Genomic DNA, 13,334 nt, shown 5'->3' on the forward strand with positions numbered 1-13,334 from the left:
CACTCAAACTATAGTACCTAATCATTCTAATATTTGACAGCTGGAGCGAATCTTTCCAGAGTAATTAAAACATTTCCTGTTACAATATTTCCGGTATCACAACAATATATCAATAGTGAAATATGTAGTAGTCGACCATAACTGTTGTCCTGTTTTGCATAGAGGAACCATCGCTGTTGGTAGTGAGACTAGTTGATGGGAACCGCGGGAAAAGGTAGTAGGCGAATTGAAAAGCCAGTTCCGTGGAACGGTAATCCAAAGAGGCGATAAAACCAGGGGCTGGTGGAGGTGGCACGAGAAGTCACATCCCCGTCGCCGAAAGGCGCCTTTTACGTAGCCGCATATAAAGTTGTTCCGGTGACCGCGCGGCCGCCTCAGATACACTCCACCCTTGAACGCATCGAGCAGCTTGCTTTCTCGCCATGAATTTGCTCGTAAGTAACTCTTTTCCGTATCTTTTATACGCTTACTAACCATCTAAACCAATTCCGTTTCATTTCAATTTTCTTTAAAATTGAAAATAAGATGAATTTAATTTCTTGATGATAGAACTTTTGCTCTTTGATTAGTGAATTCTCATTCGGACGAAGGGAATTATTTAATGCGTGATTTTATTTTATCCCTCCACCTCACTTTATTTTGTGGTTCATATTCGAAGTATGTAATATGCGAAGGAAAATTTAGACGTACGTGTAATAGGTGTCTAGGATTTGAAAATTGGAATGTAGCAGAACTAAACGTGTCGCGTGCGGTTAATTACCACGAGATGTCCCACATCGACGCGCGTTTCCGTAACACGTTCGTAAAACGGTATACGAGTTTACGCACCGTGGATTAATTATACTGAGCACGGGTTGTTTGTCGAAAGGAAAGTCGTCGCGTTTGTGCCGTGAACGTAGCATGAAATTGATCGTGAAATTATTTCGGGGTGAAATTACCTTTGTATTACGTTTACGTGATGCTGAAGATAAGAATTGAATTTAATGTAGTAATAATAATTTTATGATCATTCTGGGAGCAAAGCAGATAGGATAGAAATTAGATGCAAGAGATGCAGATCTTAATTGCAATTATGGTGTAGATTATGGGTCACTTAGAAATTATAATATAATCTAGAATATAGATAACCATATAGTTAATGCTTTAGGGGAGTATTTTTATGAATTTAGGGCACTAGTGTGTTAAAGACAAGTTTGACTTCAAAATTTCTTTGACTAGGAGCTTTGTAATATTTTACAGTGATATTGATTTTACAGTAATAAATCTGATTTCATTTTATTAAATAATAAGGAACATTAATCATTTCATTTTGAAGAAAAGATATTATTTTACATCTTTATACAATAATTAAAACTATAATTGTGTCATGTAAAACTATGCCGTCAAAAATATGACAAACTAAGTTTATATTAAAATACATAACAACTGGAATGTATGCTTCTGCGGCAGATTCACAATCTGTCATTATAATTACATTGTAAGTAATTTCTCAGACAAGAAATGAGTACATAAATTTATTTATCGATGGTTAAGAAGACATGGTTCTCTTCGAAATGTCACGCTTTCCCATTTTACGAGTACAACGGCTGAACGTGACCGTAATATTATTTATGTTGCGCCGACAATTGTTGTAATAATCGGTTTAAGATAATCGAATAAGATAATTATTTTGATGTTTATCGAGAAAATCTGAGATACCTAGAAAAAAATAGACAATGAGAATTTTTTGGAGCATAAATTTCCACTTATTACTATTATTATTACTACTATTATTAAAACTAAAAATGGGGTTATTCGTAATATTATGTTGAATTTATGAATAAGCATTTCTTTGTTTATTGTTTATTTACAGCTTGCCGCTGTATATCATATGTTTCTAATTTAATATTTCTTAAATAATACTTCAAAAGATTGATTTGTCGTTAAATTAATTGCTTGTCGGAATATAAACAACATATTGCATTCATTTATCTTAATAAATAAGTAAGTATTGAAATTAAAAAATTTACATAAAAGTTTTAATTCTGTGCAATAAAAGGTATGCATGGTTTAGATATTATTTCGTTAACGAAGATTGATTTTATAAATTTCACAGTTAATTTGCTTCGAATGATAGTTCGAAGAAAGCCAAAAAGATAATGATAGTAAACTTGAAAGATAATCTTGTTCGCATTTGTACTGTTTTTAGTTTCCTGCTCACAGTCACTATTTAAAACGTGCAGAATGAAAGTTCCATAAGAAGTAACTACAGTTCTGTATCTTATACCATTTGTAGTTTTAATTCTTTTGTTTGCTTCACTAGATACCATGTCTTACAGTTACATGACAATTAGGACAAAAACAGAGCACATACATATTTTAATGTCATTAGTAAAAGTGAAAAGACTTTCTCCCATTCTAAATTGAAGATCGAGAAATGCTCGATACAACATCTCCCAGTTTATTTAAAATATTACGTGCCGATTTTTAGAAAATAAAAAAAAGTTTATAAAACATGTGCAATAATCCTAGATAATAATAATAATAATAATAATCCCTTATCTTTGTTTGTTACATATTACATTTATTATTCTATATTTTCTACAATTCTATTATTTTATATTTACTATTCTATCTTATTTTATAATTATATTATATTATCGGTATTTGACTATCCTATTTAAAGTTGAAAATATTCTGCACGATACTGATAATTGATTTTAAAAACTTAATTCGTTTTCTTATTATGGCTTATATAGAACATTAAGGAAGAAACAATAAAATGGAACAAAAACTTGTATCAATTGTTTCAATTAAAATTAAACGAGGAAAGTAATAAGCTTGATCAAACCAAATTTTAAAGGGAACGATAAAGAAAACGATCTAAACATACAGCAGAATGTTGACCTGGAAAATTTAATATTCTGTGTCGCGTTCGACTTTTTAATATTGGTTTGACACGGAGTCGCTTCTAGACTCTAGACAAGTTGAACTCGTAGCGCAGATCCTTTTTTCTTGCACGGATAATCGAAGCAGGCGTGTCCTGCCGGTTAATTTATATTTCACTTTCTACCGGCGAGCGTGTAATTCTTGCAATGCTGTGCTCGATAGTTGCACGCTGTACTGCCTTAGTCCCGGTTTCCAGATAGATTTCGTTCCTTTTTCTTGCGAGTGGAATGCTCGAAGGAAAGGTATAGCAACTCGTCGCCTTTTCCCGATTACGGAAATTGCTGTTGCTAATCGAAGACACGCAAAACTTTCCCCTCTGGAAACTGGCATTTTATCGGGTTCAGAGCTAATTAAACTGATAATTACCAAAATTCACCTTTCTCCAGAAACTTTAACTACAGATAGTAGAAATATTGAAAAATCTGCTTTGGTACCGTGAAGACCATTTATGACTGGCGTAGTAAAGTTCTTCAAGATAGAACATTTTATGGAAACGATGCACACTATAATATGTGCTTGGAAATTTTCTAAAACCTTGGACATTCGATACTTATTTATTCATCGTGCTTTCAAAATATTAATAAAATAATTTTTATCGATTATAATTCCTATAGTTATTATTTAACTTTCAGTAGAATTTTATTCTTTTGCCGAATCCCTAAAAAAACTAGAATTATTTGAATAAATAGAAAAATTGTAAAATTCTAATTTTAATCGATTTCTTTCTAATTGAATTTAAAATGCAACTACTGATCGTGCAGATAGTCTGTTCTCTTAAAATAGATTTCAATGATACAAAGCTACTTATCAAAGTCGTTGTATATCGTTATTTATAGAATTGTACAAAAAATTAATTGTTTAGTGTATAAAAAAGAATTTATTGTTAAACGCTTTGACAGTTTCGATAATTGTTGGAATTACCATCGAAAAATAATATTTTAATCCAAATTTATTTATAATATTTTCTTGAAGTGTTTTTTGTTTATTTAGGACGTTAATTATAAAAGAAAATAGTTAACATAACTGTTAACATAATTAGATGACAATGCATGTATACATGTATACATTTTCATGTATAAAATATCATTACAGGAGATGCTGTGAAATTAGATAAATCATTCGACACGTAACTTGACTAATCTTGATTTAGCTCGTTTAATTAACTTAATGAGCTCTAATGAATGTATTAACCTTATCCGATGGTTGTAGGTAAGAGGCAATAGTATGTATATGTATATGTGCGTACGTACATTATTGTACGTTTGGGACATTTGCATAGTTTGAATGAGAGTAATCGTTGCTTGAATCATTCAAATGTATCAATTTTCATTATAGTCCTGAAATGTGTTATTATTAGCTTGATCACGAAGAATCTGGTCTTGAAGTTACCACTTTCCCTCGCAGTCACGTTGCCCCGCTCTCGAAATGCAATTCCATATAAACGTACAGGACATGAACTAGTGCGTAATCGTAGCTGTCACTGAACCAAGCTCCACCATATTAGATAATACTATGATTAGAACTTCGTGTTACACAATCGAATTATTTCGATTTTTTTTTATTATTATTGCTCCTTTCAATATTACTGCGTCAATGAGAATATTTGTAGAACAAAACACTTCACTGCCAAGGATACTTGCATCTTGCGAATAATCTACGAATTATCTACGAATTCCTCGAAGTTCCTTTTCGAATCGCTCGAGTTGAAAGTTATCTACGATAATTTTGGCAATAATTACACTCGGTACAAATCATTATCAATAAGGAAATTTATTTATTTCTTCCAATGAATATATCTATTAATAATAATATTATAATTAACTGATGTATACCGGTGAAAGAATGAAAAACTCAATATTGCGTTGGTATGTCGTTTGAACTTTGTTTAGAATACCTTAAACACTGTAATTAGAAAGTATACGGCTCTTGAATCATTGTGTAATACAACCCTCTTTTGGATAGCAGGAAACGCTTAATAAACGCTTAATTAATGGGTTGCTACTCAATACGTTCAATTAGCACTTCCTGATATTTAGAAGTATTTTCATATTACAATAAAATAAAATTAAAAATAGATGAAATTCAATAAAGAAATAAATGTTGACCATACAAAGACGAAATAATTAACTTGTATTTATAATCTTTTTGTAGGTTCTTTTGTTACTAACAGTTCCAGCGTGCTTGGCACAATTCTCGATACAAGGACCCAGTGACGGGAATCGAGTCGCCCAGGGTTTACGAATAGAGGAAGGGAAAGGAATCCAATACACAGATCAAAACGGTAGAAAGCAGATAAGATATCGATACCTACTACTACCACGAGAATAAAAATCTTTCTGCATAATTCATTGCTCTATTTTTCCGGCTGATACAAATTTACGATCAGATTTGCCCAACATCGTTTGTTAAAGCCTTGTCGAAGTACTTTAACATTTGTATTACAGTTTGGACATATTTCGCAAATTAAACTCTATAGTGTTTCAAATAAGCTGTTTTTTAATTAATATGCTCTTCTAATTTTTAATGAAACGAACATCTTTACATATTTGAATTAAAAGCGTACGTACATATATTGATTCAATTTAATAATTATTATTACTATAAATCTTTCTGGAAAATTCAAGAAGAGTTTGGCAATATATCTGTAAAAATAATCTGCGAAAGTAATTGTCTTACTTTTTATCTTTCTTTGTTTGGAATTATTCGTATAAAAATGTACTGAAATAATTTCGTAAAATAATATCTCATTGAATTTTAAAATATTAACTAAAGACTCACTTTATAAGAATACAAATTTTCAAGTTGATAATGAAGACATACACAAGTATTAAGTACTTTTCTAATAATATTCGTGCAACAATATTACATGTATGAAGCAAGTAATGATCTCTCTAACTTAATTTATTTAAATTTTAACATATAATTTACCATGTTTAACCTTTTTATTTTACAGAATCAAACGAAGGTGGCTTTAGTATTACAGGCGCAACAGACGGTAACGCTCAAATACAAGGTGCTAGCGATGGTCATTCTAATTTTCAAATTCATGGTGCCAGTCGCGGCCCAGCGGAAAGTTACAATGTACAAGGACCTAGTGCAGGGTCATACAACATCCAAGGATCAACGGATGGACATAGTCATTCAATTATTCAAGGCTCCTACGATGGTAATTCAGGGTCTGCGAAATCTCTTCAGTATAATGATCCCAGTGGTAAGTGAATCCATAGCGTTTTACCTCCATATTTATACTTGATAATTACTGTATTCATTTTCACTGTCACAATAATTAAAACATAAACGTAAAATATCAATTTTATGAAAGTAGTCTTTTATAATGTATTGAAAATCTGTGGAATGCTTTTTCCCGGAATAAGTTAATTTCAATCTAACACGCGGAAGCAACAATGCGTAATGTCTTCTGAATAAGTCAAAAATTAAATTCCTTTTCTGCTTGAAAGGACTAAGAGTGAACTGGAGATCATTTGATCGACAACCACAGCCAAGAGCGCAGCAGACAGCACAATACTCGGAAGCTGCAATTGCAAGTGCACCAAGAGCGCCACATCGGCAAAGGGCTCATGCACCAAGGCAACCGCAACCACCACCACAACCCGAACCATTTGCTTTACAACAATCGAGGCCTTTGGATAATGCACCTACGCAAATCAAGCAACTTCTCCAATTGCAAGCACAACTTCCATACGTTAATATCATTCCTGAACCATATAGGTAATGTTTATATTACATAATAAGATAATACTTTTTAATTTCTCCAACTTCATTTTCGTATTTAGTTGTTTTAAAAGATCTAGAACTAGTACTGTGAATATTAAACACTGTTATATAAAGTATTATCAGTTGCTAGATGACGTAATAAGGATAGCTATCTTACATGTAATGTAATTATGTAATAGTATGTTAATGTGACATAATAGTGTCTCAATGTAATACAATGATATAATATTATTTATCTCAATCCAGTTTGATGATATAATAGAACCTTAACAGTATCTTAGTAGAATGATTTCTAGTATTATTTGTTGACGTATTGAATTTGGTATAACCAAAACATTTTATTTAATTTTTTTTAAACACGAAATAAATAAGAAGATGAAATAAACAAAGGAAAGTTGTGATCTATATACATATAATACATTGTAAATTTTTTTGTAGATATGAAAATTTGTTAGCATCACAAGGTAATCAACGACCTGAATATCAACCTGAATATCAACCTGAGTATCAACCTCGGTATCAACCCGAAGCCCAAGAGGAACCGGCCCCTTCACCACGACGACCAGCTTATCGTGGAAAACCACGTGGTCCGCCTAGACAGAGGCGACAGGCGCCACAATACAGACCGGAAGCTCCTGCTGCACAGCAACAGCAACACCGCAGACTTCCGCAACCACCGGCTGAACCTCAAATTAAATATAATCCCAATCTTCCGCCTCAGCTACAACAACTATTGAAATACCAGGCCGAAACTCCGTATATCAACTTAATTCCTGAACAATACAGGTAAATTGAATATTTAACGAGTAAAATTATCCATGTTACTTAATACTAGGATTCATTGATTACCCTTGTATATCATTGTATTGTATATAGGATAATTATGCAAAGAAATGTCAGTTAGCCTAGTAATACCATATTATCCTACATTTAACTGGACTAGTTGACTAATGTGAAGTTCTAACCGGTACCTATAGTCACCCTTTTCAATGGCGAATAAATTCAATTGATTACCTCTCGTTCAAAATTTTAGTTAATAATTACAAATTAAATTATGTTGAATTTTTATATACTTTCTTATTCTAAATTTTTTCGTATACTTGCCACTATACATCCAGCTCTTGATATTGCATTGCTATAATTACTCTTGAATAATAACTCTGAATTTAATCACCCTTAAATTAAACCAGTAATAAAAGAATTAATAGTTTTACGAAAGAATTAACTTTTAGATTTAATCCTGAGCCAGCCGCCCAAATGCAGGTAGAGCAGGTCCGTAACTACTACCAAGATCTTTTAAGACAGCAACCAACATCTCCTACCGTACACACAGTACCGCCAGTGGTCGCGCCTGCCCCACAACGAATACGAGGTCCACCACAAGATCCGCAATCAGGTTCGGCATATTCTAGACCAAGAAGACAAGCTCCACATCAACGACAGCTACGACCGCAACAACTACCAGCTGAACCAGTACCACAATATTCCACCAATGTTCCTGGTCAAATTCAGAGTTTATTGAAATACCAAGCACAAATTCCTTATAACATTATCGCTAATCAAATCGATTATCGTCTTGACAAGCCATACGTGCCTCAACCAATTAAACCTACTGGCGCTCCAGAAGTTCAATATCAACCTCCAAATCAATATCAAAGTCAAAGTCAATATCAAGGACAGAGTCAATATCAAGAACAAAATCAATATCAAAGTCAAAATCAGTATCCAAATCAAAACCAATATCAAAGCCAGATTCAATCACCAGACGCGTACCAAGGTCAATCAAGTGGATATAGCCAAGTCTATGCATCGCAGTCACAGTATACTCAGGCTCAATTTGGAGCACAAGAACCTGAGCATGGAGTTCGTCCTGTTACCGAAAGACAATATTGAAGATAATCGTTGGTTCAATTAAGTTGTATCTTCTATATTTGCTTTTGATTCGATATTCCGTTTTATTTTTAATTGGTCGTTTCAATTATTTGGATCGATGTCTTTACGTTTCGCACGTTGGAAAAGATTGTCGCCGATGGGTTCTAGATTTTCGGTGCGATTACAAAGATAGAGTTAAGGTACTTGATATCAATTTATTTGTTATTCCGTTGAAGTTTCATTATTAATTTCGAATTTACGTTGAAAGAATGAAAACGTTTATTCTGTTGATTTAAATGTTAGTTGTTTGATAACAGTTATTATAAAAATTGGAATTGTTGGAATTGATATTTTCGATTGACTCAGAATTGAATTTTAAATTGAATTGCAATTGAACTTTAAATTAAACGTTTTTAATTCTTTGGTTGTATAAGAAAAGTGTATTTTGCCGCGACAATATTTTTATCAATGTCAGATTCGTTTCACGTGGTATGCAATTACAGAGAAATCAACGCTGTCGCTGCGATTGCATTTTATTTTATATACTTAAGTTACTCGTGAACTGAAATACTCAAATAATATTATATTCTACATGTTAAGAAGTAATTCGTTTTTGTTTCAGAAAAGTTTTCTTCTATACTCATTGAAAATAGCATATCTTTAATTATTTTTAATAATTAAAAAGTTACAGTATTTATACTAACATTTTCTGTCAAATTTTGTTTAATTAGACATTTATAACAATAGCAGCGATGAATACATATTTACTCGTCGAAGGAAGGAGTTTTTTGCTTGCTTTTACAGTTTGCTATACTCGAAGTAATATTTATTTCAACATACGATATTGTTTTCTATTTTGTTACTTATGTCATTAGTTGCTTGTTTATGTAAATTTATATTTTTATGACCACATCTGAGTAAACGAAACATAGATACAGTTCTGTTCCATCTTTCAAATAATATTTTAATGAATATTGTATATTTTTTAAATATTTGTATATTTTTTCGCATAATATTCTCTCCATTTTTGGATTTTTAAATTCTCGTAAATGTATAAATATCCGCAGTTAGTAATTGTGGTCGGTGATATGTATTTTTAACATATTGTATTGAAATTTTAGATGTATCTAAATTTCACCTATAGAAATCGAACACTGCATCACAAAATATTCGACGTTTCTCTTTCGTTTAACGATGTCAGAACACTCAATAGTAATTTGTAACAACCATGAAATGGAATGAAAGAAAAGTATTGCTATAACGGAAGTCATTTGGTGCTCCATCAATTTTTACATACGGAAATATAAGCGGAATATACCCAGTTCCCTGTTATATGCAATTTCCGGTGAAAGAAGAAAAAATGAAAGTAGAGCGCCATATTGTGAATTCCTTTAAGGACCTATTGCATTGCGATTTAACGCATAAATACGTGGTCTTCGATTAACGACAATTATTGTGATTAAATTCAACGATCATTATTCAATAAGCTTGTCTGTTTTTATAGTTTTTATATTTCAGCGTTTTCTAATAAAACATTTTTCACTCAAACGTATTTCAATTAATTGTTTCAATCGATGTGACTGGCCAATTATTTAGATTATAATTGTACGCGAATGAAACGAATGAAATGAATTTCGTGGTCAAGTTTACAAACATGAATCCTTGTAAGTTTAATTATACTATAAGACATAAGTACATATAATTAAAATCATGGACAGATAGTTATTCAATCGTCTATCATAATATTATACTTACGAATGTATAATGTAACGCATTTTAAAGATTACTTTAAATAATGATGATCAAGTTTACCACAGGAATTATATTTCGATGCGCTAAATCGCACGAGGTTTCATATATCCGGTTTCGCATATGATCCACTTTCACTCGAAGATTTTCCTTCGAACGTGTAATCTAGTTAACCCAATCATCCTCGCGATTTAATCAAGTTAATCTTTTTGACCTCCAATTTTTAAGAATGAAACAGACACAAAGTAGCAGATTTATTATTCACGAGTATATACATAATGATGTTTAATTATTAGCGAATAAAATTGCAGCGTTTTGCATAGTGTTAGATTAGACAAGAAGTAGAACGGTGAATGTAGAACATTAAGGTCAATTGTTTCCGCGAGCAAGTTGTTCAGTCATCGATTAAATCGTGGCTTTTTTTATCGAATATAAAGTGTCTCCGTAGAAACGGTTCACTTTATACGAGATATTAATACGGTCGACTTAGGAATACGGAAGTGACCGATGCATATGCTTCCTGCAATCGGTAGCTTTACCGTTACGTGACTAGAAATACGTCTTTTACCTACCACGTACATGTTTTATTCATTTGTGACTTATATTTACGTCGATGTTAACTTTTGGTTTATTGGAAATAGATTTTATTCGATTTCGTCTTAATCCTATGTTTAATAAGATATACTAAGATATAGAAGTATGTGTTATTGTTAAAATAAGAGAAAAATAGGAAAGAATAGGTACAAATTAGAAGTTGGTAAAGCACTTAAAGAATAATAAATTAAACTCAAACAGAAAACAAAAATAGAGGCAAAAAGTGCATAAAAATTTGTACGTAGTGTTTTATTAAATTAAAAGTAGATACACAATCATATATTCACAATCTTTACATTAATATAAATTATATGTGACACTTATGTAGATGAAAAAATTCAGTTTTTAAATATCATAATTAATATCTCTTTAATAGCTCTATTTTCATCAAAGGGTACCCATGGACAATTTTTGAATGTCTATTTTTGAGCTTCCTTACTATTAATGTTGTAAGTAGGAACTGAACATTAAAAGTCTTGTATTATTCCATAAATTGTGTACTCTGTTTTAAGTTAGCAATTTAATTCTTATTCCAGTCGATTTGATTTCTTGACTTTTCTGCCAAATCAAGTCCCCTTTATTATTTTTTCTTTTTACAGTTCGGTTAATCACCGTCAAGTAAATTCCAAAGTACAGTAAAGTCAATCACGTTCGAAGAGAAAAGCCGATCAAACGACTTTTACGTAACTTTAAATTAACCTCTGATATACTACGCACTCAAGAAAAGCAGTTCTGGTTTCCTAGCGGTGTAACGAAGGTTTTCCAGGAAAAGTTCATTTAAGGGAGCTGACATTTTGATAATGTAACCTAAATTGAAAGCTTGCATGTGGTTGAGGAATATATATCTATATAGTGGCAGACAAAAGAAAGTTTAAAAAGCAAATAGTGCGATAAAACAACGTTATTCTACACTTGGAAGGGAATGCTGATTGACAAAATTTAATATTGACGATATTGACACATCAAATTTAAACATAACGATACTCATAAATACAAGTAACTTTCTTTAGCTTGCCATAGAATCTAGTTTAATTCAAGTAATCTAATTTGTTGCTGTTTAATAATCTTACTTTTTCTATAATGTTATAATTAGAACACGGTATAGATCTCATTTATTAAAGACTAGCTGTTCATATTAATATCCACGTACTATCCATAAAAGTACCCACGGCATGTTCAAATAGCACTACAAAATGCGAAAACAACAGCCACACAATTTGTGTTACGGGCGAAATGCTAATAATAATAATTAACTATATATGACTTTTACATTTTAATGGCAGCAACTTTCTCGTGACTCTAGATTTTTATGAACGAACGACTGATAGATATTACTTTGGACACAACACGATTACGGACACTATTTCCCAGTATAATGGTGCGCGAAATAATAATTAATACTAAAATTGTTGAAAGCACTACAAAAAGAGCTTTATTAACATCATACTTTTCTTAAGAAGATCGTATAATAATTTTATACATATGTATTTAAAAAAAAATTTTTTTATAGTTGATACAACACTAATAAGAAAAAGCAGAATTCTTGAGAAATAGATACTTTGTACATTGAATCAATATGATTGGAAAAAGTGAGCATCTAATTTCCTCTTTGAGAATGCGTAATTGTCGCCGGAAAAACTTTTCGTAACGCATTTTAATAATAGTTGGCAGGTATATATTAGAAAAGAGAGATACTAGTTCCTCATCATAAATCACATAGTAAAGTAAACTACATCGTATAATACTAATTAATACTGATTTTAATTACTACTAACAATTCAGCCATTCAAAAGTCACATTGGTCAGTTGCATAATTTAAAAAGTAGAGAAAAATGAAGACACGACAAATACTGCTTTTCCAAACCTACCTTGCAATTTACTATTATTTATATCATCTCCTGATTATAAATAAATTTTTGGAAATAAATCATTAATTTTTGAAAAATTGAATATTGATCGTGTACGTAAGTAACGATATTGCAAAAACGTATAAGAAATGAAATTGTTCACTTTGTCTTCTGAGAAATTTAATTATTAACATTTTGTGGCAAATAAACATTGCAGAAGAAAAAAAATAAATTATACACAATCTTCGATTCTTTTACTTTTAATAAAATTTTCAATGACCTTTGACACAGTATCTGTGACACAGTAACAAGTAATTATCCCTCTGCCATCACACTTCAATAACTTCAATGAAATACCTAGTGATCCTTGACCAAGTGGAAAATAATCGATTTAAATGGACAATAACCCATCATTAAGCGAGGCATAATTTCAAATGGAATCGTCACAGTTCCAGGTTTTCTGGTACACCTAGTCGAATTACTTCCTGGGTAACGGCGACAGAAATACTGCATACCGTTCATATGAGCCGCGTTTGTTACGTGACGAACGGGCGGGAGACCTGTACGATGGAGAAAAAAATTTCAGTCGAAACCAACCAACCGTGAAAG

At 31.7% G+C, this 13,334-nt stretch overlaps 1 protein-coding gene across 1 annotated transcript; it reads left to right on the forward strand.

Moving 5' to 3' along the window:
• Window positions 1-343: 343 nt before the first annotated feature.
• LOC117155888 (uncharacterized) lies at window positions 344-10,083 on the forward strand. The gene is made up of 6 exons (XM_076620884.1): window positions 344-434; window positions 5,080-5,209; window positions 5,882-6,139; window positions 6,387-6,657; window positions 7,102-7,449; window positions 7,896-10,083. The coding sequence occupies exons 1-6, from the start codon at window positions 423-425 to the stop codon at window positions 8,554-8,556; spliced, it is 1,680 nt and encodes a 559-aa protein (XP_076476999.1). The 5' UTR covers window positions 344-422; the 3' UTR covers window positions 8,557-10,083.
• The last annotated feature ends 3,251 nt before the right edge of the window (window positions 10,084-13,334 follow it).

The sequence above is a fragment of the Bombus vancouverensis genome, chromosome 8, assembly GCF_051014615.1.
Source record: "Bombus vancouverensis nearcticus chromosome 8, iyBomVanc1_principal, whole genome shotgun sequence".
NCBI lineage: Eukaryota > Metazoa > Arthropoda > Insecta > Hymenoptera > Apidae > Bombus > Bombus vancouverensis.

What these genes read in the sequence shown, in the direction of transcription:
- LOC117155888 (XM_076620884.1), top strand. An exon ending in TCAGTATAATGATCCCAGTG is followed by an intron (nt 6,140 to 6,386) that starts GTAAGTGAATCC and finishes TCTGCTTGAAAG; the next exon opens with GACTAAGAGTGAACTGGAGA. An exon ending in TTAATTCCTGAACAATACAG is followed by an intron (nt 7,450 to 7,895) that starts GTAAATTGAATA and finishes ATTAACTTTTAG; the next exon opens with ATTTAATCCTGAGCCAGCCG.